This window comes from Strigops habroptila, chromosome 13 (genome assembly GCF_004027225.2).
Source record: "Strigops habroptila isolate Jane chromosome 13, bStrHab1.2.pri, whole genome shotgun sequence".
Taxonomy (NCBI): Eukaryota; Metazoa; Chordata; class Aves; order Psittaciformes; family Psittacidae; genus Strigops; species Strigops habroptila.
The window spans coordinates 9,586,723-9,613,944 of NC_044289.2; the positions used below are offsets into that span (position 1 = coordinate 9,586,723).

Genomic DNA, 27,222 nt, shown 5'->3' on the forward strand with positions numbered 1-27,222 from the left:
TTTTGTCTGCTTAACAGAAATTAAACCAGACTTGTCACTGACAGATAGCAGATACTACTTTACTTATAATAAATAAATGAAACCCAAGAGGCATTCCAGGGAGACCAGGAATTACTTTGGGTAAAAGTTCTCCTCAGTTCAGTCAGTTCAACTCCTTTAATCATTCCCTTGGTGCAACACTAAGAGGCAATAAGATATTTCTATTGCCTCCCCATGGACCAGTTCCTCGGAGGAAAAGGCCAGAAGCCAAACAAACAGCATGTAATCCAGTTCCTCAATGCTTCCCTGGGTACGGTTATAAAATATACCTCCCATTGAAATGATGTTTTGAGAGGAGAAAAAAATGCACTATTGATTTAATGGCAGACAATTAACAAATATAGTGAAAACTTTAACTCAGAAAAGCAAAGGTTTTCACAAACAAGCTTTTAAGCTCCACCACAAACAGACCTTGATAAGATAAATATCCTAGAATGAGTCATCCTTGAAGGGCTGTGCTGTTTTCCTTTATGAATCACCCCAAAATTACACAGTTTGCATTATGCCTGTGAGGGCAATGCTACATAGAAGGAAGTGTCACACCTTAGATAGATAAAGAAGTTGGGTGTAATGCAGCGAGAGCAGTTCCCCATGCTGATATCACCATCTGTGAATTGCAGGTAACAATTCTTGCCGTAAACCATATACTAAAATGCACTAGGATACGTTATTGTATGTGACTGGAAGTGGATTCACATTCCCCTCTTTTGACTGTGCAAACATACTTTTCATATCTGTATTATACAATTACAATAGCAATAGACGTAGGTAATCTCCATGTGAAACATAATTCAAAGTGCCACCACATAAAACTACGTTAAATATGGAATGAAACAAAAAGAATTAAGAATGGAGTCAAAGAATGAATACACATTAGAGAAGGTTTGAGTAAAGGCTTCCTCTGAAGCAGGTGAGCTCAGAGTGAAGAAGTGGTGTATGGACTAAACTGGTTAATGTAAAAAAGCTGCAATAATTTATGAGAGGGAGACTCAAAAGCTGTAGTACTGGGAGCAGAGTTTGATACCAGTTTACACTGTAGGTTCTATGAAGCTATGTAAAAACTCAGCATTGCTTTCTGGTAAAGTAAAATACCGGAATAAAGCGCCATGTATAACAATCTCAACACCTTTTGAGATTTATTTTAATAAATCTAATAGGGTCAAAAGCAAGATTCTGTTACTTATAATCTTCTACAGAAGGGCTTCAAAATATCAGCAAACTGGAATTCCTGAAAGACAGATGTACACTAAAGTGCTGAGAACAAGAATAATAATGCTATTGGTGAGAGTTAACATTGTACAATATATAAAAATATAAAAGTATTTTCATAAACCCCTCTAAAACATAACTATTCTAAAATATACTAACTGTAAGTTATTTCCCCCTGCCCCAATACCAAAAACGCATCTGTAAAAGTATGGAAGAAAGTAAATACCTACTATGCACCAGATGACAAAGGACATTTCAAACTTGTGAGGAAAACTAAAAATTGACAGGCCAAGAAAAGCAAAAACGCATGTTTCTGAAAAAGAGAAATCACATATTAAATAAACAATTATATAAAACCTTTTCTACTCCTATTGTAAGTTATTACATACAGTACATAAAACAGTATTTCCTGACTTTTGAATGCATGAAATAGGAACAAATGCCATTATGCAAAGACCAGATTCTTCCACTTGCTGCCAGTGGACAGCACTTTAGTCTTTGTGTGTGTGTGTGTAGGCTTTTTATTTTACTTACTGTAAATTACTAGTAAGTATGAACAAAGGTAACAAAACGTTGTTCTAAAGACTGGGGAATTTTTAACTTGAGGAATATAGGACAAGCTGCAGAACACAAGTTACAGGAGGGACTACTATGGACTTTGGTAGCTTTGAGTTAGATTCTATATGAAACTGAAATGTCAGGCACAGTCTCATATACTGCAAGCTGAACATGTTTATAAAATATTCAATTCATTAAATTCTTGTAAGTGGCAGCAGTTCATGACTTTCTTTGTAATAAAATACTGCACTGATCTAACGACCCTCGTATATTCTAATAACCTCTAGAAGAGATGTTTGCAGATCTGAAATAGTACCACCACTGTACAATGATTACAGTAATCCAAATATTTTATTTCCACAGCATCAACCCATTACCATCAGAGAATCACAGAGTCAAGCTGTTTCATCAGTTCACTGCAGTCCCAGCAAGGTAGGCTCCTTATCATAATGGCAGTTCAAAATAGGATGGTTTTGGACAGATCGTAGCAGCATGAGACTTTGGGTACTGGCTACTTACATATGCATGTTCGAAACAGTATCTTAAATAACTCCTTTACAGTGACTTGCATGAATATGTGCTTTTTTAGCATTTGTAATAGAGCAATATCAAACCCTGGTGAGCTACTGTGTTCAGGTGATAAGTGGTTAAGTTTAGTTTGCATCAAGGTCACTCCCTGACTACGTTCCAAATGCATTTTCCTATGAACAATACAGAACACATTCATGAAATCCCCTAGAAAAACAAGATATATTTGTAATAAGCATGTGATTTCTTTGAAACTTTGGTTTGCAAAAGGAAATGGAAAGGCTCTGGGACTCTGAGCTGCTTGTATCTCTACTTACAAAAACTTCTTCTCAATTTGAAGCTATTATTAAAATAACATTAAAAAATACTGCTAAAAATCCATCTTCTAAACCTAAAAATAGACCAGAGGAACATAGGAGTCAGAGATCTCTATCTGGTTGTCAGTCTTGTGGCAAATCTTCGCAGGAGCCTGCAGGCTGGGAGAGAGAGATTTACTGTATGTTTTATCCAATATGGCAGGAAAGGTGACTTCTGACTGCATTCTGGCCTCCACTAGGAATTCTTCTCTTAAAGGCATGTATCACTGACATACAGATGGCTAAAAGAAAATTCATGTCTCTGCTGCTCCCATCAGAATCACCATTTCAGGCAAATATATTTTTAAGCTGTTAATATTAGGTATTAAGAGCAGGTAGCACCTACCACACATGAAAGCAACAGTTCTCAGTGTCTGCTGCATTAAAATCTGTGTAACCGGGGACAAGTTATGGTGCGTATAGTGAGACATCACGATGCCAGAGAAGAGGATTGCCATGATACCTATAGATAAAAATGTGGCAGTTAACAGAAGAAGAACAGCTTGTACTCTGCAAATATTTGTGTTTTTAGCTCTTACTAACACAAAAGCTTATGAAGCAATAAGTGAGGTTTCTATTACTGTTGTTATTCATTACCGGTCTCATTCCACTGATTATATTAAATATCAGGAGGTCAAATATAGGTCACTTGCAAGCTAGAATAAATCCCCATTATGTCACGTTTTCCCATAAAATTGAGGAACTAAAAAGCTACTTCTTGAGTATTTTTTCCTGCTTTTCACTCTCCTAACAGGAAGAGAGACATCAAAAGAGAATAAAACCAATTTGAGAACAGCGGGGCTAGAGAACTGTATGAGTCAGTTCTCGCAAAAAGCGTGTCCCTCTTTCCTACCTGCTCATCAGCCAGCCCCAATCACTCCACCAGAAGTAGAATGAGACCATGTGAATCCACTCCCGTACGGTGCACCACATTTGATACCATAGAAAATTGGGAATGAATAACACACACAGGTGTACCTCCAATTTTCTACCAATCTGAGAATCAGAAAAGCTATTGAGGCTTGAGAATTCAGGGCAAAAATTACCTCTGTAAGAATCACAGAATCATTTACGTTGGAAAAGGCCTTTAAGATCACTGAGTCCAACCATAAGGAAAGTAAAGTGTGTTATGTAGGGTCTGCAAGGAATGCTACCTGCCACAGAATGTCCTTTGCCTCCAGCAGAAAGGGTCACCAAACCATCTGCTTATGTTACTACAGAGATTAGTCTCAGGTATCAACAATGGGGAAAGCCACCAAATTAGAGTTCAGTTGCCCTAATGGCATGCAAAGCATGGGGAGAGGTGTAGCAACTGATATCACAGGCCAGAACAGCTACCTCAGATTTCACTGTATTTCACAAATCTTTGTGCTAGGTATTTTTTCCATCTCCCTTGCTCCTCTGCTCTTGGTTATTTATAGGAAGAATCTGAATATCAACCTCTTTTGCTAACAGCTCAAGATGTATCATAGACACTGTCAGTTTTTCACTGTTCATAGGGAGCTGGGTATCTTAAAAGGAAGTTCTAAACATTTCCATGCTTCCTGCATAGAATTACACTTGCGAAGGATGCCATTTGGGATAATGGTTAGGGTTGTGAAAAAAATTAGCAGCCCCCTTGAAGAACAACTACAGTATTCCTTGTGAGGAAATAACAAACCAAAATTGACAATATAACCCAGCAGAAATCAACTGCAGTGCAGCTCTCGGGAGGACAGGATGACGTGAGATGCCTGCTTTGCCCAAAACAAGGGAAGTTTAATAGACTAGAAGTGTTTGGCTGGAGCTGTGTGCCCAGGAATGGCACAAATAAACACAACTGGAAGGATTAGAATAGCTGAGGTACAGTCAAAAGAATCCTTTGTCTGAAACACAGAGGTGACCTGCCTAAGGTCATTCAAAGTTTAGATTTCTTGAGAAGTCATTCTTGAAGGCGCTTGAGAAATGAGAGAGGTTGTCTTTATAAATAAAATTACACAGAATCTTTGTCATCCTGAGAGTAAATAACTAGGAATCTTACTGTAAATTCTTTTTCATTGTACACCAACATGCAGATGTGTTGGTTATATAATGCAATGGCCCTGCAATTCTGTAATATTTAGTATAATTTTATATTAATAGGCAGTATAAATTAGAAATAGAACAGACCACATGCTGAGACCCTTTCTCACAAGGCAAAACTTGTTTTTAAACAGCAATGCAAATATTTTAACATATCAAACTGCTTGTTTAGGTTTCCTATAATTTCATTGCCCTGCGTAAGTGTTGGCTTATACACACATTCGGATTGTATAGTGGGCAGAATGGAATGTTTGCGTTAGGATTATACATCTTGATTGTGTAACTACCATGATTTATAAGCCACATCTTCATACATATAAAAAACCCCAACTCCATTGACATCAGTGAGGGTATGCTGATACACGCTGCTCAGATCCATTCCAAAACACATTAGCTCACATGTACATTTTCAGAAAGTCTGATTTCATACCTGCAGTTCATTTACAAGAAATCTAGTCCAGCTGCTACTCCTCACAAACTTGAAACACTCTTATACAGCCCAAACTGTAGAGCAAATATATCTTCTAATGCCCTCTTTGACACAAATAATACCTACTCCCTAAATTTATCCAAGAAATTTGCACATACTCATTTTGCTGCTCACCTGAGAGTGAGATACCTTCTGCGAGTCCATAAGGAAGGTAAGCGAAGATAATCATCATCCCAAACTCTAGGGAGGGTGTCTTCCTTAAATCAATGTGCTTTAGCACGTATACACGTAAACGTTATGGAAAATGTAAATAAGAAAAAATCAAAGAAAAATTTAAATCTGTGTCATTCCATTACAAAACAATGATTATGCTGAATGTACTTATCTACTGAATGGCAAATAAAAGTGTACACACTGGTCTTTGACTCAAGTATGGAGATTAATAATTCTTCATTAATGGAAAGATTACTAAATTATGAAAAGTGTTTCTTATAGAAGCTACTTCAGGTAGAAGTCTATCAGAATGGACAGATGTAGAGACAGAAAAGATCTGCTACTGATGTATCTGTACAATACTGATAACATGCCAAATTGTTTGGATCTAGAAGAGCCATTTCATCACACGTTCAGTCTTTGAAATCTCTGCTCCAAAACTATTGCAGAAAATCCATGGAGAATCATTAAATAGTAAAGGCTTTTTTAAAAAAGCAAATTAAAATAGCTCGCATTTACGTTTAACAAAAAATGTCCTTTTGACACTATTCAGTCACTAGACTTCTAGTTACTTTCAAATGGATATGACAGGTTTGCAGTAATGTTAACAGTGAGGAATATTCCTTCAATCGTATCCTTGCCTTAACGCTTTAAAATACTCCACCTACCACCTTTGTTAAAATTCAGAGGATTAGATGCCTGTCACATGGAAGTCCACATTCCCTTGGGCCATGAACCAGCAACAACCTTCAACTACATTTATCTGCTGGCAACTAATAAGAGATGTCCTTTGCTGCACTGAAATTCTTCATGCTTAGGGTAAATCCAATACTTTGAGGCACAAGTAACTGCAATAGGGCAAATAAGCTGCATTTCTATTTGTCACTATCATCTTTAGATATCAGTGAAAGCAGTGTTGAACATCTGTTTCCCTCTTTTGTTGTTATGTATGGAATAATTTAAAAGTTCATGGTATCAGGCTAACGAACCAAGAGAGGAAATATGTCTGCATTTAATCAAACGCTCTATTCTTGTTATTTACAAATATAGTGCTTAACAGTATGACATGAATAACTGTTGTACAAGCCTGACACAAAAGATTACCTGCAGTGAAGTCAGTGTTAACATTAAACAAGCTCTGAAAAGTAACAAAGGTGTCTGACTTACAAAGAAACAGCCTTCCTTATGTCAGGAGAGAAGCTTCTGGGTCGTTTAGCAACCACTTCACGGAAGTAGAAGAGGCAAAATATAACTCAATGTAAATCCAAATAGAACAGTATCTTTATTCAGCTGCTGAATATGATACATAGGGACAAATGAGCTGGTCTGACTCAAAGGCCCTCGGGGAAAAGCAGCTTTTTTTTTCCCTTTTTAATGAACTGGTTTATGTATGTAAAAAAGGAGCCATATGTTTGTAAAAATGGATCGGAACTAAAATGGAATTCATGTATTTTGAATTTACAAACCAATTACCATATTTTATAACACTCCAATGCATATAATACAAGCAACTATACAGCATTTCAGACCTTAATTATGTTCATAAAAATTTAATGCAACTCTTAATACACAACCTTGAACACTAACATAAAAACAAAATAAACATGAGAAAACCCTCAGCCAACAAAATAATGTCTAATAAGAAATATCCCCTAAAAAATGCTGGAGAAGATGGGAGAGAAAAAATACTATTAGAATGTTGAAGTTTACCAATTCATACATGTTTATCACCAGAACTTAAAAAAGGATATTAATGCAGAAATAAGACCGGTAAGTGTACCAAGTGCTGCAGAGCCAAAGAACATCTTCAGAAAGTATCCCAGTGCCTGTAGAAAGGTTTGCCATCCACTTACATCTGACATATTTTCTCTTGTCAAACCTTCTGCTGTGCTAGATATAATTAAAAAATAAATAAAAAGAAACAGTTATAAGTTTCTAAGGCTAGGTTCAAAAATACCAAACATCCTTTGAGAGCAACAACAAAGACTTCCATTTCTTTGTTGCTACCACTCTTAAAAGGCTTTTACTGTGATATATATAACAAGAGGAATGTCAAAAGATGTTAAATCAAGTCTCAGTGCAATCCCCAAAGGGAAACCTAATTCTGCTAAAAATCTGGAAACCCAGCATTGCTCTTCTGAAGAATCCCCAGAATGGCATAAATAGGCTATGATAATGCCCAGTGTTACAAAACAGTTTTCAAACTTTGAAAAGGAAAACACATTTTGCAGTGGTAAAAACTCAGGGCATGAAAAAGACAAGACCTATCATGTGATCCTGAGAGAAGAACAAATGAACAGGAAGACTTCTCATCAAATATTTAGGCGTGGATGAGAGACAAGAAGGTCACTGAAGAAAAACAAAGAAGCTCTGAGGAGGAAAGGGAAGAGATCTCTTTGAATTTCAGCCATGTATTTCATAAAAATTCCATGCAAAGACGACATGGATTCTAACTAGTGTTCCTTTGATTGCTGTTATCCTTCATGGTCTTTTATAAAAGAACCATGACTGTATTCAATTAGTTAATTGAAAAATTACACTAACTTCCTTAGTCTAGCTACTCCTTCTGTACATTCACAGCCACATTTATTGACTTCAGCCATAATCTGAAGATATATCTGTATTTAACTCAGCCCAAAATAATTATCATGGGCAAAGGATAAGGATATGGGGTGTTGTTCTTCCCTGTGATATCCCCAACATAAATATCAAACTATTGCATGGATGTTGGTGTATCCCTCCCAGCATAAGTGTGACTCTGGGTATAAGCCAATGATACAGGAGACACAGCTGCCTATTTGGCAAGGTAAATATTTTTGTGTGAGCCTGAAAGGACACGTTTGCTTTCTGTTGTCAGGACCCTCTGATGGAAACAGAGCTGGTGAACATATGGACTTAGAATACAATCAACTATCTGGGGTCAATGAGATGAGGCACTGAGGTAGTGGTAATAAGACATCCATTTACTGTCTTCTGCCTATGCAGTTTATGTTGCAGATTGCTTTTAAGAAAGAAGGATCACATAAAATTCAGCTTTATACCAGAAACACATGATTTGTCCCAAAGAGAGATGGAAGAATTACTATATATCTGAATAACTAATTAATAGAAAACAATGCAGTCATTGTTCCCATAAACACGTATAGTTCAAATGCACTTACTTGGTCAAAACAATAGAGACTGCATCATTGAGAATGCTTTCTCCAAAAACCAGCATGTTGAGTACAGGATCCACATTGAGGGCATTGAAAATGGCAATAGTAGCCACAGGGTCAACTGCAGATATTAAAGAGCCAAAGGCAAAACTGGAACACAAAACAAAAAAGAAAACTAGATGAAAGAGAAGTGTGTACCTAGTAAACTTATATGAGCAGCTAGTAACAAAGACAGTTTCTATGCAGTGAAAAGTTATGCTCTCTTCATAAGAATTTGAAGTGACAAAAGGGACGTTTTTGATTTTGATTTACTGATAAACCAAAGAGAAAAGTTGTTGTCCAGCTGGAAGAGATGATGAAGAAATACTGATCTCTCAGCTCACAACAACAGTATCAGTATCTTGCTCCAACTATGAAAGAAAAGATTAGAGAAATGGGAAACCAAACAACTTTACAGACACAGCCCAAACCATGTACCACACATGCACAGTGTTACTTGTTCAGGAGTATTAGAGAGGAATATTTAAAGGCAACTGCCAAAACTTCATTACTTTGGAAGCCAAAGATAGACAATAAAGAGCCAATGGGACTGCTCAGCTGTGTAAAGTCAAACACCCATGGAACAAAGTAAGGAAGACTTCTGCTGGTTTTGCATGTATTACTTCTTATGTTTCTTGCTTCTAACCCAATGTATTTACAGATTTTAACAGAAAACTGCTGTATTGGCTATACAGTAAACAAACACAGATCCCAAAAAACTAGGAATAAACTATTTCAAGGTAGGGTGATGTACTCCTAAAAAACTGTTTAGAACCTTTGCCAAGTTCTTGAAAAATCTACATTATTGATACTGAAAAACTCATTCTGCCTTTTAAGAGAGGATTTGGACATGGAAGTTATGCCCTTATCATACATAGTAATAATACCAACTAACCAAAGTTATATATTTTAACTTTAAAGGTTGTTTAAAAAACCTGTGTTAAAAATAATCACTGAGCACAGAATACTATTTGGAAATAAGGGTGTAATAGGGTTTAGAAGTGTTCAATCCATTTCTTAAGTGTCATACAGGTTGAACCTAAGCAATCTAAACAATAACCAGAAGAGCTGGCCAACTACAGTGTATTTCCCACATACAGTTATCTTGAAGAATGCTTCATTTCATACACTACACCATTCCCCAAGAGCTTACCTGTCTGTCATGTTGAGTTTATAAATTACATCAGCCTGAAAGAATAGGCAAAACATAAAAGAAAAAAAAAAAAAAAAAAATCACAGTCAACTGTGTTTTTCTGATGGTTTTAAAAATGAAACTATTCATCAAATCCTAAGTTTGTTATAATGAAAAAGATCATTACACTAGTGACATTACCAAGTCTAACAGTGATCTGCTACAGTTCTGGTCAGCCAAAATCAGGGAAGACCAGACTGGACTGGAACAGATAAAGATGAGCAGAGTAACTAAGGCAATGAAAGGAATGGAAATCTGAGAGGCAAAGAGGAAAGTATTAATTGTTTGGCCTACCAGAATGGAGTCTGAGAGAAAATCTAATTATCTATATCTAATCAATGGAGAAACACCAAAGCAGCAAAGAAAAAAAATATTACTGACAGAGGAACAAATAAGTTTAATACCGGAAATTAGAAGATGGTTCTAGGGAATACAGGTTTTGGAACCACCTTCTGATAGGAAGACTAAGTAAATAAAACCTAACTCATGTCTTAATAGCTTTTAACACGGAGCATGCTATACCTATGGAAGGGGGTATATAATATTGCCTCTGTGGTCGCAGAGAACTGGACTTTGTGTCCTAGGAATTCACTTTCACTATGTTTGTCTGCTCTTGAAAAATGGGACTTTCAAAGAGCAAGCCAGATAAACTTAAGTGCTTCAAAGCAGTTACTCTTACCTGGCCCAGGAAATAAATTCCTCCACCTACAATGAAAGCTGATATTGCAGTGCCAAATACAGAAAACAGAGTGATGGAACCGATGTTCTGAAAAAAATTACCCTGCAACACAATAATAAAGCAAGTAAATTAGTGAAAATTATCTGAGAGAAAAATCATGTTCGGATTTGCATCTAAACTAGATTCTGATTCACAACTGCGTTTCTGATAATAAAGCTTCAGTACCCCAGGACATCCATCCACACCCTCTGCCTAAAGAGCCTGCTCCCTTGAGGAGAATAGAAATCTCTGATACCCAGAACAGGATGTCAGTCTGCTATCCTAACAACAAACCAATCTCAGACAAACAGCTGGATATTTACCAGCACTTTTACACCTTCTCCACCTGACAGAACTGTAAATTAATCCATCTACTGTAGACTAGCATGTGAAAACAGCTTGTAAACTTCCCAGCTGCTAGTCCATTTCCTAGGTTGTGATTTTTATATGTAAAAATCTTTGGTGTTGGTACCCATTCATGGTATTACTTTTGCCCACTGCTCACTCCCTCTCCTGCAGCACAGCTCAAGCAGAAGCACACAGGGAGAGCCAGAACCACTTCAGGCAGGGCTAGTGCTGTGAGAAATGTCCACAGAAACACAGGCTCCCACGCAAAGGGTGAAAGCCTTGTAAACATTTTCCTCTTCTCTAGCTATGGAGTGACCCCACCTTTCCCACTTCTGATCCTACTCCTTGCCATTTTGCCCCTGTCACATGAGCCCTTGTACAGGTCTGATGAGGTAAGAAACCTCTCCAACCAAGGAAAACCACCTCTGTGCAATAACTAATACCCTGCCAACATTCAGTTTACAGTAACAAGCTACATTCCCTGCATTCTGGGTTTAAGAGGGTTACATTTTGCATTCACAATTCCCTAATGACTAATATAATGGAATTTAATGCAATTATTCTAAACTTCACAAAGATAACCAAAAGGAGAATGTGTTCCAAACAAAACCTCAACATTTAAAATGAGTGTCTGGTGAGGTCTGACCTTGTGCAATGAATATCCAGATTCAAATATAATAGGTGGAAGCAAAAGCAGAAAAAACATGTTTGGACGAAACATTTCTTCTTCCTGCAATACAAAAAAGAAGTATAATTTCAAGGATATAATAATTACTGAAATAACAGCCAATCTTCCAAAAAGGAAATTGTCTAGGGAAAACAAAACCAAAATAAACAAAAATGTTGAAAAATGAAAATGGCATTAATCTTTCTCCCTTCTTATTACAATATAAAAGACTGAAGAATAGTAAAATACCCCAGGGCTACTTCTATTGGGGTTTGTTTTTAATCCAGAGATAGAAATCTAGGCATTACTTATTTTAGATTACTGTCTCCAAATAAGCTGCACAGAAAACAGATTATTTATGGCTAAAGAAAAGCCTTTCTGTTTCCACACAAAGTATTCCTATTTCATCTCAGACTCAAAACCTGTGAGGATTGTCAAGGAACGGTGACCTCTTGGCCACAGGTTCAAATATAATCTAGTTAACTGTGACCAAGCACCGTTTAGTGGAAAACTCATCACCTTACATTAAGAAATCAGATCACCATCTCAGTACACTTGCAAGTGAATAGGCTCATGACATATAACACTGTTAAAGAGTCTCAGGCTTGATTCTTCTTGGGAAATGTAATTTATATTTATAAATTAATGGTACTATTCTGATGGTTCCTTTTTACCATCAGAGTGATATAAGTGAAACCTACTGTGAAGTAAGACGTTATTTTTTGGTGACCTTATTCTTTGTTGCCTATCTCATCACTAGGCTAACACTGCTTTATGGAGATGTACCCCCAGACTGGCATGCTGGGCTTTTTCTGCTGGCAGACTAGGCACAGAAGGCAGATTAATCACAGCCTCCCTCTTTACCCACCAGGTTCCCTCCCAGCCCCCTCAGTTCTGAATACAGCAGAACTTGTCACCTTTGTAAGCAAGGATTAATTTGTTTAAAGCCAGGTTAAAGAGCTGATTGACTGTTCTGTTAAAACACCAGCTTTCAAAAAAGAAGTACTCATCTCTTTAAAGCCTCATTCCTGTATGTACCAGTGATAATCATCTTAAAGGATTTGGGGGACTTAGAAAATAAAATTCATCCTTTACACTGAAATGCTCTAGCCTGTTATTCTGTATGCACAATTCCATGTATCAATGGCTAATACTACCTAGATTCTGTCCATACAGTAACTGTGCTAGAACAAAAATCCCACATACTCGATTAATTACACTGTTTAAAAGCTCCTGAAAGCAGAGCTGGACACGGTGGTGAGAAATAATGAAAAGGAAGGACTGTATTTGTGCTGCACTGAAGCAGAGACCAGGAAAGTAAACCATGAGGAGTGGAATTATCTGCCATGATAGCAAGAATCACCAGCAAGTACATGGTCCACTGAAGATTTAGTAAGGCATGATTGCTAGAAATAACATCACAAATGTCTTAGGGCAGGGATTTGTTTCAAGATTTGCTTTGTACATAGATATAGGCTGCAGTTAAATATTCTATTTTTTATTCCATATCAGATAAACAAAAATTACCTAGTACATTTAAAATCATTTAAAACCATTTTATAAAGTGCATAACAACTATTGACTAGAACGTTTCACATCTGAAATTAACAGCCTATGTTAAAACCTAAGCTTTAATCCAGTGAAAATAACTCAAGAAAGCAAATAATGTGATAACTGTGACCCTTTACCTTAGCTGCCAACATGAGCAACCATGTGCATCCCCAAGTGCCTCCCAAGATTTGACCAATGCTTACCAGAAATAAACTACATACTCCACTAGCTATGATCAGTATTTCTTGTGTTTATAGAATCAGTACTCAGAGCACACTTCAAGCTTTTCTTAAGCTTTTTTTTTTTCTTCCTGCATATGTGATTTTTTTTCAGATTGTTTTATTTAACCACTACCAAGCTATTGTAAAATGCTGATTTTGTGGCTGTCTAACCAACTTCCAATTTTAAGTCCAATCCAGTTACCACAAATCAGGAATGAAAAACACACTAACTAGTGCACTACCTGCTGTTTCTAATAAGTAAATATGTAAAAAATGCAATATCACTACATAACTCTTGAACTATGTAATCACTTAAAGGAATGTACACAGAATTAGTGTAGTTATTTGACAAAAAAAGTAGTATAATATGTAATTAAAAAGCTACACCTCATTGAAAATCTATGCATTTTAATGTATTTCAACTAAGGAGGAAAAAAAAGATCTTCCTCTAGGAAAATAACTGCTGAGAAATGCTGAGCTGCAAGCTAGGATTAAAATTCACTACTCAACCCAAGACTCTCAGCTTGCTAATATTAATCCTGTTTAAAACTGGTGATTCAAATCGCTGTGATTTCAATCAATTCACTGATCTAATCCTAATAAACTGTGTGATCCTGTGAAACAAAATCACAATTTAAATACTGCAAGATTTTAAATTAAAGCAGGAATAGTGAAGAGTTCACTGCTTTGGTGATGTGGTGGTGTTTTCCTATGAAAACACCTACAAAATTAACTCCAAAAGGAGGAAGAGGACTAAATACAGTCAAGAAGTACACAAGACAAATAAATGAATTACTATGTTCTTACTGTAACTGATCCCAAAGATGCCCGGTACCTTCTTCTACCATGTATCTAATAGGAACAGATTTGGTATCTTAAAAAGTATTACTCAGAGAAAAAAATATTGTGTAGAAAATATTCAGCAGGATCAAGACCTCAAATTGGCTGTGGTGTTAGTTAAAAAAAGCCCAAACTGTGGCATCAAGTATAATGTATGTAAGTTTTTGGAAATTACCTCTAAAGAAACTAATATTACTAACAGTCAAGGATTGTTCTATTTTAATTAAAAATTAATGGCTTCAAATATACCTTCCAGTTGGCCAGCTTTTGAGCCTCTATGATTTTTATAAAAGCTCCCATAAGGATACCTAGGAGAGAATGAGAAAACATGCTGAAACATTCAGAAAACACAACACTGTTCATCAAATCTCAGCCAACAATGCTTTAAAATTGAAAACGAGACAAAACATAAAGCAGCAAGTTTTTCATTCCTAAATTAACAAAAGACAAATTATTTTGGGTCTGATGTATGACAGTTTCCAATATGTTAAAAAATACCATGGCTTTCCAGCACAAAAGATTGTCACTTGGGATATCCAAATACTGAACGTGCATTCTGAGAGTGCTGGGTTCACTGGTTCATAAAGGTAACAGGTTTAACTAGCCAAAAAAATGCTTCTCATCTAACCTGCAGTCAAGTAAAATTCCACCTTTCTTGTTTAAACAATCAGGAAGTTATGAGTTAGATATCTGTGTGACAGCACAAACCCTTCATTGTCACTTCAATGCTATGTGCAGCTTAAGTGAAATCAGTCTTTTCCACAGATGTGAATTTTGTCTCAATGAAGTCATAGCACTTAACTGGCAATGAAGGAGGCAGCAAATTCTGTTTGAGGTGGAGACACTGTCAAGAACTGTTTCCCAAATGAATCACACATCTTTTAAGTCATGTAGAAATACTCATTTGAGTATAAAAGAATTTTATCAAGGGTGTTACAAACTCAATGGTTAAACATTATCTTGCTCTTTCCTCCTATACATCTTCAAACAGATACGTCAGAAAATGCCAAAATAACAAGATTTCTTCTGGAAGTCACAAAGATAATCCATGAACTGTCATTAATTACTTTCAAGGAGTTATGAGGAATTTGTCTTTAGTCAGATTCCAGATCTGTGTTTCTGCATAGATGTGTTTTATTATTTATGGAGGCTTCATAGTCAAACACTTGGATGTAGAAGTGAATACACTGAGTGAAAGGCCAAAAGTGACTGAGAAGTTTAAAGTATGCTTTTCTGAAACTCATTTGTTTTTATTCTCTCATGCTGTAGCTATCACAAGAGTCTTACAAATAGCATCACCTGGATTACTCCTGATGCATGTGTCATACACACAAAGCCATGAGGCTTAAGCCTTCTTTCATACAAAAATATGTGAAAGCTTTGGTCCCAGAGGATAGAAGTAATTGTTCCATGAAATCGTTTCTATGGAAAGGAAGAGCAAAACAAAAATGAAGGAACATCAAAGGTCTGCTGTTCTTTAAAGGAGGACAGAATGCAGATACAGCCATTCACATGCCATATAAACACAGGTCTCAGTACTAACAGTCAGGCTTTCCATTCTGGGATGGAAGCTGTGTCAGAGGCCAAGGACTAGAACGTTTCTAGTTTTTGCAGAGCAGCAACTACTTTTACCACTTAACAGGAAGTTAATGTGAGGAAAAAACAAACCACAACAACCAGAGCCTACATCTGAAGGCACAGACTTCAGGAAGTGTATTTCCTGAACAAACTTTCGGTGTTTTACAAGTTAGTATTGAAAGCCCTCATAAAACTATGTTTAGAGGGGATTTAAAAGAAAAGAGAATCCCTCAGCTCACTTCTGCTGATGTGGAAGGGCTCCAGCATGACTTTGTGAAATTGGACCCCTGTGAGTAGGCCAGCCGTGGTCTGTGGGCTACAAGCTGGGCATCCCTATCCTGTGAGCTCCAGAGGCTTAACCAAAAGGCTGGTTTCAATCTCCTTTTTGGAGTAAGAGTTAATCACAAGCTGAACCTAACAGTGTCACAGGCAGATGAGGTTCCCTCATGACAGCAAAAGTTAAATGAACAACAATATGAACAGTAGGGCAACAGCTGAGGTTAAGGGAAAAGGATGAGCCTGAATCATACAACTTACATCTTTACACAGCACAAGTTATTTTTACCTGCATATTACATACAACAGTACTACTAAACCAAGATTATGCTAAGCAAAGTCACGAGAGAGCTGCACAAAACAATGCATCACCAAGAGGGTTTAACAGCAGCAGAATCAAACTTTGATGCTGTTTTTTAAAATCTGTCCCACACATCATTACAAACTACTCTTCTTTTTTTACTAGAATTACTATTTTTATTACTGAGTACAATTTCTGTTCAGCTGGCTCCATTTATTACATCAGGTAGATCAGTTTTGTCAAGGGGCTAACTGGAAAGCTAGACTGTAAAAGTTAATCTAAGCCTCAATTCTCTGGAAAATGTTACAGGAATTTTCTTATTACAACCAACCTTTACTTTCCCTGAGAACATGCTAAAACTCAGTAACAAATCAAAGAGAAAAACTGTTCTGGCAACTATTTTTACCAACAAAATTCCAGCAACTTTTAAGGACAAAGATGAAAATCCAGCCTTAGAGAATACACTCTCTCCCTGTCCACCAGGAGAGTAACATGCCCTAGAAACCCTAAACTGAAAGCTTCTGAACAGCTTAGACAATGGGAGGAAACACAGCTGTGAAAATGATACTTATCTTCTCTGCTGCTGTATTTATTAGCCTTCAACAACTGCCTGAGAACATTTGCTTAATCTATTAGTCAAAATAGGACACACCTCACTTCTGGCACTGCCAGCAAAACTGGATACTTGAAACTCAAGCTGTGCTCTTGCAGCTGCGTAGATCATTGCCAGTAACGGAGGCTCACTGACCAGCAATTAGCTGGCAATTCCAATGATTATATGGATACTGTGTCTTGTCAACAGAGCTGATGGTAGTTTAAATATGACTGAGTCAATAAACTAAATAAATAAAGCTTAAGTGACACAGGACATCTGTTAGTTGGGTTGCTACTGGGTATAACACTCTCTTCACTTAGTGGAATTGCATTTGCTGGTATCATCTCACCTGGTTTGGGAGATAGACTACAGCTATGCCGTGGTACACACTGAAAACCAAACCTGTTAACACCCTTTACCTGGATTTTTGTGTACAAAAAGGAAGGATACTGAATGGAGAGAAATGTCCTTTTGGAACCTCTCAAGACACTGGAGGATGTACTAGACAAGACATCTCACCTGTCCACAGCAATAGTGTAAGAATGGATAAGAATGGAAGGAGAGAGAAGTGTGTCAATTAGTGAATCAAACAATGCACAGTTTCTAAAGTCAGGATGATCTGCAGCAGCTCTAATCTTTCTATGTCATACTATGGTAAACAGAAGCATAAATGCACAGAAGCCTGGTGGATGCTGCTCCTATAAAGATGAGGTGTGCATGCAATACCCAGGAAATCCACACCAGCACAACAGATTTCTTACAGGCCTATCTATTTTTCAGCTGTATAGAAACATCAGAACTCCAATATGGCCTTGCAAGTGAATGTCTCTTTAAGCTTCAATATCTTCTACTATGCTAGTAATGTGATGTGGTCTGTATCAGTTATCTGGAAAATATGGGTTTCTTTCTGCTAAGTAACAGCTCAAAGAGAGAAGGTACCACCAAAACCCGGGAGAAAGTAAGAAAATCTACCTGCTCAACAAGTATTACACTCCTCCACGTTACATTAGGATTATAGCTAAGCATCTTTCTCTTTTTGTTGTATTTTTAGAACGGCTGTCAGTGGAAGTGCCTCTAGTAATAGAAGCAAAAATATCACAGATTCTTGCAAACAAGTTAGAAACAGATGAAAAACTGGTGCTGGGATTAGTTAGACTAGGTTCTTTAAACATTATGTTAGACAGTATGTTGAGAAAATTATAAATGTATTTGGCCTGATTTCCTCCTCATTTACACATTTATAAATCAGGAGCAACAGCATACAAACAAATGAAATTACCCTAATATAACACTACAGGCTTAGGAATACTCCAAATTTAATTTAAGTAAGCACTTGATCGTCATTAAGGGTGGCATTCTGGTAGCTCAAAGCACAGGAAGAGCTCTTGTCACAGTACTACAGGGACAGTTAAGTATCTGGCAGTCGAGGTAAGTTTTCCGGATACAATTACAGTCCCCAGCCAGATTAAAATCACATAATCAGACATAATGCTACTGAAACTAATACAAACACATGTTCTATTTCAAAGAGAAGGCCAGAGTCTTGCTGCCAGGGAATGCTGAACTATCTTATCCTAAAGTGGATAGCCAACAATAGAGGAAGCTGCCAAAGTACTTAGGTAGTGACATCCCTATGTGTCATTTTAGTGGGCCAGTCTGCACTTGCACTTGATTTCTTCCGTGAATTTAATTCTATGAATTGGTTGTTTTCTTCACTGCATCCTGTTTACTGCATCTTTCTAGTGATGGTTAGCACACAACAGAGCATTATTTCAAGTAGAGACTACTGGGAGTGCCTGAACTAACACAAATTCAATATAAATATGTCATGGTTACTCACCTAAAGAGACAACAGCCACACTTTCTGGTAAAAAATGAAGTCGGTATTTTATCAGTAAATGCACCAATATGATGCAGATAGCTGTGAAGGGAAAAAAATAAATTGTAAATTTAGAAGTGTTAGAAGAGAATAAAATACACTTTTTAGTGTACAAAAATACACTATTTCTAAAATACATGCAGCAAAACTTCTAATGATTTAGTAGAAATCCACTAATGCAAGTAACCAAATTTTAGTTCAAACCTAATTCTCACTGAAGGATGTAAATGGGTCTACAAATGACAGAAAATAAATCAGGCAAATTTTAGGACTTAAAATTACCTTCTAAAATTACCAGTGTTGCTACTTTCAAAGCCCAATTCAGCCTACAACAAAACCTTCTCTGATACACTGTTTTAATAGGGTTTTTGTAAATAAAACACACATGTACATGTGGCCTCAGTGAGAACTGCAAAGCTATACACTTTCACATCAGAGTCCCTCTGAGCAGACGGGCTTTACCCAAATGGATAATCACAGAATCAGAAAAATCACACTGGAAGGGATCTTTCAAGGTCATCTAGTCCAACTTCCTCCTAAAGCAGGGCTGACTTCAGCATCAAAGAAGGTTGCCCAGAGCCTTGTCCAGTCAAGTTTGAAAATCTCTGAAGATAAAGAAGTCACTATCTCTCTCAATCCCAATTCCAGCGCTTAAGTCTCATGGCAAACCATACTTCCCTTGCTGCAAGTTGTGATAGGTACTTGTTCTTCTGTGCACCTCAGAAGACTCTATAGCCTCTATAACTCCCATTCCATGGGGCTATGAGGTTTCAGAATGGGTAATCGTTTAGATATCCTGGTTCTCATAACAAGTATTAGCCAAACTCTTACCCAAATCAGCAAGAGACATTTGCTGATTTGCTGAGCGCTGCTAAAAGTTAAACCAGTAAGGGGAAAGGGCCAGTGGAGAAAAACATGAAACAGATTTGGCCTGAAGTTAAAACAAAAAGGATATAATTTAAACCTGATGCAACATTCACTTACTGTTTTTAAAAAGTTAATTTTGTGCTGTAGTAATGTATTTCACCCAGCAGGGAGAAAGTCTGTGTCTCACAACAAAAACGAAGGTTACAGTAATATGAAAATCCCATCACAGCCTCTATGCCAGCAGTAAAGGCAAATTACAAAATATCTACAACAGATCTGGGTACTATCCGTGGATATGGCTGCAAGACACCACTTGATTCTTTTACAACTGCTGCAGGCAGGAAACCTGTCTGTAAAAACAAAATAATCTTGGATTATGAAATTCCTAACAATTTTGATCTGAATATTCCCTGCACTGGAAGTACCACAATTCTTCTCACATTTTAATTAAGCTCACAATTTAATTAAGCTCATTTAATTAATGGTCAAACAAAGAAACATCTGGCTGGCATGTCAGGAACACATTATTTCACTCTATTTGCTAACAAATCATTCAGCAGTGGCCTGGAACATAAGCAGTATTACTGCTCGTGTTTTGTCAGAAAGCAACAGAAGCTCAAGCAAGGTCAACAGCATTTTACATACTGGAATCAAACTGTGGCCTGTTAATGGCAGCAGAGACTGTTTTAAACTGTGTTTGGCAAGCCTAGTCATAACTGCAATGGGAATCTCCTTTTCCTTACTCTGTGCCTTGTATGTCTCTCTGATTCTCATGCTATTTCAATGCCAGGCCACACTACAACAGTGTACATTTTGAACTTGGGAATGAACTAGCTTCTTGGAGCTTCTCTTAGTGATTTGGTTTAACAGCTCCTTCTAGTTAACCAAAACCAAACAGCCACTTGCAAATGGTTTAGTAAATATACAGTGTCACAAAGAAGTACAAACCTCATAAATACAAGTATCACTTTTAGTTGTGTTAATACAGTGCTAAGGAATGGGTATCACACTGATGCCTGCATTCTCCCACTTGTTATCTTGTACTCCAAGTTCATACAAAACATAGTGAGCATATAACTGAAGAGCACGCGAATAGATGGATGAGCTTAAAAACTGAGCAAGGACTTATGAAAAACAGTAATATTTGCTCAATTACTGGCATGTAATTTCTTCAGGACCAAAGCTGTGGGTTCAGAGTGGTGAGCAGGGATGGCTTCATTCATAAGCACTGTCAGGGTTCCCTCCCCCACATATTTACCCTCCTTCCACCCCACCAATCTTTATGATATTGATCAGTTCTCAAAACATCTGAGTTTACAGTACAAAAATGCAGACTCAGACTGGTGTTTACTTTAAAATGCTGGACTAGAAACTGCAGCAGTTCAGACTAACAAGCCACTCAGATATTTGGCCACCAACCACAACAGCTTCATCATGTATCCCAAGCAAAGTTTTTAGTCACCTGTCAATCAGTATTATTGAGCTTGTACCAATTTCCTGCCTGTTGAATATAAAAAATATGCATCCAATAAAGACATCTAGTATTCCTGTGTTAAAAGCATGCTCTTTGGGATAGATCCATATTTAGCAGATCTAATCACTAGCTCCTTTCTACCAGCTTTTAACTACTCTGCTTTGGCAAGAAAACAAAAAGCAACCACAGCCTAAGAAGTAACTCCCACCACCATAAATATTATGGCAGCCTGATATATTCTTTAGCTGTTGATCACCCATTTCTCTTGTAAGACTGCTCAGTTTGTATCTGGCAGCACATCATCTGCTCCCAGAACTCACATGTATCAGGAGGATAACAGTCAGGCAAGAGGCTGGAAAAAGCAGCGTTCTGGACAGGCTTAAAAGAACATTTGAGTGTCCCCTTAAGGAAAAGCACGTCACAGAACAGAAGGGAATTCATGGATCACATGAACATAGTGGAATACAGGTATGGCTTTGCAAGGGAAGCGCTGTTAGAACAGATAAACCAGCCACAGAAATCTGGGGTCAAAGAATAATTCATGTTACTCCAGGCACTTTAAATTTGGGGCTTGGCTCCGACACAACGCACCTCAGAACGGATCTGCTCCTGGGTCTATTCCAGTTTAGAACATTTTAAAGGCCATTGTACAGCTCATGACACCCAGGCTTGAGAGTATGTTACACACATTCATTGTCATCCTTCCTACACTCTTAATTCAGAGATTATGAATGGGAATAACTATGAACAATAAGCTTTTATACCAGCATTACTTTCTTCAGGGAACTCCCCTGTCCTGAGGGTGATGCTTTTAAGATCCATTAAGTTATCACACTGGCATAAGTAGGCTGGAACAGAGCCAAAAAAAAAAAATCACAGCTCTGCTCTTAAGTCCCAGGACTACAATTTTACCATGAATGGCCTTTTTAAAATCCACAAGACACACACACACTCAGAATTTTTATTTCACTCTTAGAAGTTTTCTCATCTGCTGCATTTTGTTGTGGCATTTCGTTTGTGTTCAAATTCCAATATGCCACTGATCTCTGAGAAAATATTAACCCTCTTTGAAGACAGATATATCAGACATAGGCAGAAGCCTTCTACTGTTTGCTGTACTTAGTTATTCATAGGAGACAATTATTTTTTTTGCCCAAACGATTCACAGAAGTTTCTGCATTGCTGTCAACTCCATACCTATTATTTTCTCCATTTGCTACTGGAAAAAATGGCCACTTAAAAGACTAAGTGACCTGTCTCACACAGAAAAGTCTCTCAGGGTAGCTTGCTTTGGAGGAACCTCAGCTTTCTACAGGTGTGCTTCAGGCAGTTCCATACCCAACTTTCTAAGTCCCTGTGCCTGTACAACATTGCATTTCACAGAGAGAAAATAAAATCCTATGATTCTGAAAGCAGGTCTATGTCCTCAGATACAGAATATAATTAACAGAGATTAAAAGACTTTCAGTTCATCATTCACCTAAAACAAGAAGACTAAAAAAAATCGTCATGCCACTAGATTGCTCCTCTTGCTGTGCTTGGACTCCAGTCTGAACTGGAAGGATAGGCTTGGCAGGTGTAGGTACCACCAGTTTGGTAGTAGCAGCCAGCGTAGTGTGGAGGGTGACATTGATGACTTCATGGGTGGCATTTGCAGATCTGTCAGGATAATATAATATGTGATTATACTGGATGGGAGCAGCACGAACAAACAGCCTACTAAAGACACGTACACATGGAACAATCACCAAATCATACTGAGTTTGTACTAGCGACCAACACATTAAAGCTTTTTAAAGTGGTATGTGATCACAGACAAACACTGGAAGCTCATATTCACGGAGCTGACAGTTGCGGAGTTCCTTCACGCACTGCAGACACTGCACTGCAGCTTGGGACGCGGGTAAAGCCTGACCCACAGAACGAACCGCCCGCTTCGCCTGCCGAGCGCAACAAACCCGCCGCGCCAGACCCAGGCCAGCCGCAGGGGCTGCGGGACCGCGCCTGCCAGCTCCCACAGCGCCGCTGCAGAGCCGGCCTCCCCTCCCGCGGCGGGATGCTCCCGGACCCCTTCCATGGGCCCGCACTGCAGCCTTCAGCGCGGGGGCTGGCCCCGCCGCACGGCTGGCCGCCCGCAGCGCCGGCACCCCGCCGAGCGGAGCGGCCGGCACTGAGGGGCTGGGACACTGCCCCCGCCGAAGGGAAAAGCGCGGGGCCGGGGGAGCAGCGGGCCGGACCCCGCCCGCCACCACACTCACTCCGCCATCTTGGTGTCTGCCGCCACTTCCGGGGCTCCGCGGTGACGCTCTAGCGGACGCGTCCTCAAGCTCTATGGTACGGCAAAGAGGAGAGGGCTGCGCATGCGCGCACGGCCGTGCCTGCCGCCCGCGTCCTTCCAGCGGGCGCGTGATTGGAACGGGGGGGGTGTGTGGGGGGAGGGTGTCACGTGAGCGCGGGGGCGCGCGCGCCGCGCTGTGCTTGTCCCGGCGGTGCATGGCGGCGCCATGGCGTGGGGCTCGGCGTGGCGTCAGCACGCCGCGCGGGTCCGCTCTGCCCTCGGCGGCCACGGCTGAGGGGGGTCGTGTCCCTGGGCATGGGCGCCCCGAGCCGTGTCCATGAGCATTAGTGCCAGGCGCCATGTCCCTCAGCGTCCCTGTCCGGTGCTGTGTCTTTCATTATCGCTGCCCCGCCGCATGTCCCTCAGCATCAGTGCCAAGCACCATTTCCCTCAGCCGTCGCTGCCCGGCGCCATGTCTCTCAGTCATCATTGCCTAGCACCATGTCCCTCAGTTATCGCTGCCCGGCACCATGTCCCTCAGCCGTCACTGCCCGGCACCATGTCCCTCAGCCGTCACTGCCTGGCATCATGTCTCTCAGTCATTGCTGCCCGGCACCATGTCCCTCAGCATCGCTGCCCAGTGCCATGTCCCTCAGCCATTCTTGTCCAGCAGCTCCTTGTCTCTCAGCGTCATCGCCTGGCACCATGTCCCCCTCAGCCATCACCCAGTGGCTCCTATCCCTCAGCCATTGCTGCTTGGTGTAATATCCCTCAGAGCCACCATCACCCATTGGCTCCATGTCCCTCAGTCGCCATGGCTTTGCGCCTTGTCCTTCTCTTGCCATTGTCTGTGGCTCCTGCTTCAGCCACCGTTGCCCAGCAGCTCCTTGTCCCTCTGCTGCAGTCACTCAGTAACTCCTTGTCCCTCAGTCCTGACCTGGCAACTCCTTCCCCAACACTATTGCCTGGCTCCTTTCCCCTCAGTTGCCATCACCAGCAGTTCCTTGTCCCTCAATTGTCACTGCCTGGTGGCTCCTTGTCCCCCAGTTGCCGTCACCCAAGTTCATAAGTAGCTGCTTGTGCTTGAACAGAGGGAGAGGTCCTGGTGGCATGGAGTTATTGTTTCAGAGGGTGTGCTGGAAACCTGGGTATAGTGACTGCAAAAATGTGCTGAAGCGTCACGTCAAAGTACTCTGTGGTGCCTAAAAGCAGGAAAAGGATCCTGGCTTGTTAAATGAGACATGTTCAGCCTGCAGCTCCCCTAACCCTTTCCCGCTGGCTAAGCAGAGCGGGATAAGTGCATGGCTGATCTGTGGTCGGCTTTCACTGCTCAACCACAGATTGCGAGTCCAGCCTTGCAGCAGAAAGTGTTGAATTAGCATTTATCCGGTTACCGTCAAGCTGAATCAGAAAGCTGCTGCCTCAAAATCAGTGTCAAAATGCTCCTGAATTCAAATATTGCTGAGTTGTCAGCCTTATCTGGTATGAGTTTCAAATGCCCTCCTCTGGCACAGGCCGCTGCAGTGATTTGGGGTGTCTAAGATCTCCTGCACACCAGTTCTTACCTGGAAAATGGGCTAATCAGCACCTCCCATTTTCCAGGTAAGAACTGGTGTGCAGGAGATCTTAGACAAAAGATCTCTATTCACACGCCCAGGCTGTGAAAGTCTGAGATGCTAGGATGACGGGCACTATGGAAATAAATAGTGTAACAGCATCACATGCATTTCTGTGTCTGGTTTTACTTCCCCAGGAAAAAAAAAGCAAAGGGCTTTGTACAAACAGGCGTATTGGTTTGCATACCTCGTGTCATTTTGAAGGACCTTTAGAATATCAACTGTGCACTTTAATCCAAATGAAGCTGAGAGTTATGGCACAGGAATACTGACATGTATTCATGTGATCCATTTGCATTAAAGTGAGAGCCATTCGAGTAGGTATGAGCAGGTGTGAGTTTTAAAAAACAGTGATTTTTGGGCAGCAGCCGTTTCTGTGCGCAGGTGGGGCAGAGCTGGGGGACATCTGGTTTCTTGCAGTAAGACTGAACCCACACCTCCTCCTTGCTCTCATCTTCTGATGTGGTTTTGTGGTGACCTACTTAGTCTTACTACAGTTAGAACCAAAGTGGTTTTTTTTCCACACTGGCTAATTTCCGACAATCTGCAGTTTCCTGATCCCCATCTGCTTTAACGTGTTCTGTTCATCTTAATAGTGTTTGGGACAGTTTAAAGGGCATGATTTCAGCTTAGGCACATGTGATGTGGTGCACTTAAAGCTCGCTGGTGCCAGTGGAAAATGAGAATGGCGCTTTGCAAGGTGATTTCCAGAGGTAATGTGCACATCTCACTCCATTTGGAAACTGGGGGGACTGTGGGCCTCCAACATATCAGAAGCTCAGGCTTTTCTGCTCTTTGATCTCAGTTTTCACGGCGCTCTGGAGTGAAGATTATGAACAACACTTCATCCATAAATAATGAAGCTTGATCCAGAATGTGGTACACTTACGGTGATGAAAGACAGGAAATTTCCTTGTGAATGCTGGCTTCCTTTTTTGTGCAAAATTTAAAATTCAAAGTTTGCCAAGCCTTGGCCAATTGCAGCATTTGCAAAGTGCTCCAAATGTGCTGTGTCAAAGCACCAGAGGGCATGGGAAGCTGCTTCAATACGAACAGAGACTGGTGCAGGTAACTAGATGGCTGGAAGTTGCTGGTTGCTGAACAGTGAGTTGTCAGTGTTTCCCTTGAGAACTTCTCTACAAAGAAATCGGTTTTATGCAAATTTGCATGTTTTTAGCTCATAATAACTTTTGGTGTTTTGCTTTTCTGGGAAGTGCAGTGAAAATGCAAGAAGTTAAACTGAAAGGCATTGAGGGAGGAATGTGGCAGAAAAGAACAGTGGGGACTCTGTGCATCTTGCTTCCACGCCATACGGCTCGTGCTCTGGGTCATAGGGCAGGAAGAAGCTCTCCTGCTGTGCAGCCCAGTCCTCCTTGCCTGGTCCTTATCCTGAGCACCTACAAATCAGAGAAGAAATTGTTGATAGGCACCTCTAGAGAGCTCTGGTCCAACCTCCCGCTCAAAGCAGGGCCAGCTTCAAAGTTAGAGGAGGTTGCTCAGGGGCTTGTCCAGAGCAATTCTGAACGTCTCTAAGGATAGAGAGTCCCCAGGTGCTCTGGGATACCTGTCCCCACGCTGCACCACTCTCAGGGCGAAGAACCTTCTCCCTGTTGTGCCACAGAGTGCCTCTCACTTTGCAGCTCTGACAGGAGTCTCCTTGTCCCTGTAGCCCCCTCCTTCCCTATCTTATAGCTGCGCCTGTGCTGCTCTGGGTTAAAAGGAGTAGCTGCATCCATCTGCAAGGGCAAAGCTTTTCAAAAGCAAATCAGCAAATGATGGAAGATGTAGAGCTATTGCAGCAATGTCTGTCAGGGTAAAGGGCATGGCTAGAGTCCCTGCTGCAATGGGCTCTTGCAGTTGCCACCAGAGCAATGTTCAGTTCTGCACCAGGCTGGTGTAGACTAAAGAAAAACTTAAAACTATCTTTCCTCTTCACTTGAGTTTTGCTTGGCGTGAATAGGTCATCTGGCCTAAGAAGGAAGGGCAGAAATTTTAGCTGGTTTGCTTCTTCTTTGCTTTTGTTTAGTTTTGGGTTTTTTTGGTTTTGGCCTTGGCCTTGTTCCTTTTTGCATGTTTTTGTTCCTTAAATCTTTCATCTGGCATGATCAATGATCAGGAAACTCCACGCTTGTTTTGTTTCACTGGCCTTGTAGCTGTCATGTGCTTTTAATCATGAGAGATTGATGTAGGAAAGGGATGACTGCAGATGTAACTCTTCAGGATGTGAGCTGAC

The 27,222-nt window shown here is 39.9% G+C and overlaps 1 protein-coding gene across 5 annotated transcripts in view; it reads right to left on the reverse strand.

The window, feature by feature from the left end:
* SLC9A8 (solute carrier family 9 member A8) overlaps window positions 1–23,422 on the reverse strand; it is a 28,378-nt gene extending 4,956 nt beyond the window's left edge. The window contains exons 1-12 of one of the 5 annotated variants that reach the window (XM_030502542.1): window positions 23,354–23,422; window positions 22,576–22,754; window positions 18,716–18,796; window positions 14,375–14,433; window positions 11,493–11,576; window positions 10,460–10,561; window positions 9,742–9,776; window positions 8,556–8,699; window positions 7,146–7,284; window positions 5,356–5,461; window positions 3,037–3,153; window positions 1,479–1,561 (exon numbers count right to left, since the gene is read on the reverse strand). In XM_030502542.1, the coding sequence (XP_030358402.1) occupies window positions 1,479–1,561; window positions 3,037–3,153; window positions 5,356–5,461; window positions 7,146–7,284; window positions 8,556–8,699; window positions 9,742–9,776; window positions 10,460–10,561; window positions 11,493–11,576; window positions 14,375–14,433; window positions 18,716–18,796; window positions 22,576–22,754; window positions 23,354–23,361 (1,137 nt within the window). In that variant the 5' untranslated portion in view covers window positions 23,362–23,422. Of the gene's footprint in view, window positions 1–1,478; window positions 1,562–3,036; window positions 3,154–5,355; window positions 5,462–7,145; window positions 7,285–8,555; window positions 8,700–9,741; window positions 9,777–10,459; window positions 10,562–11,492; window positions 11,577–14,374; window positions 15,548–18,715; window positions 18,797–22,575; window positions 23,146–23,353 lie in introns of those variants that run through there. The other 4 variants (XM_030502544.1, XM_030502541.1, XM_030502543.1 and 1 more) reach the window with 4 other exon arrangements.
* Window positions 23,423–27,222: the final 3,800 nt, after the last annotated feature.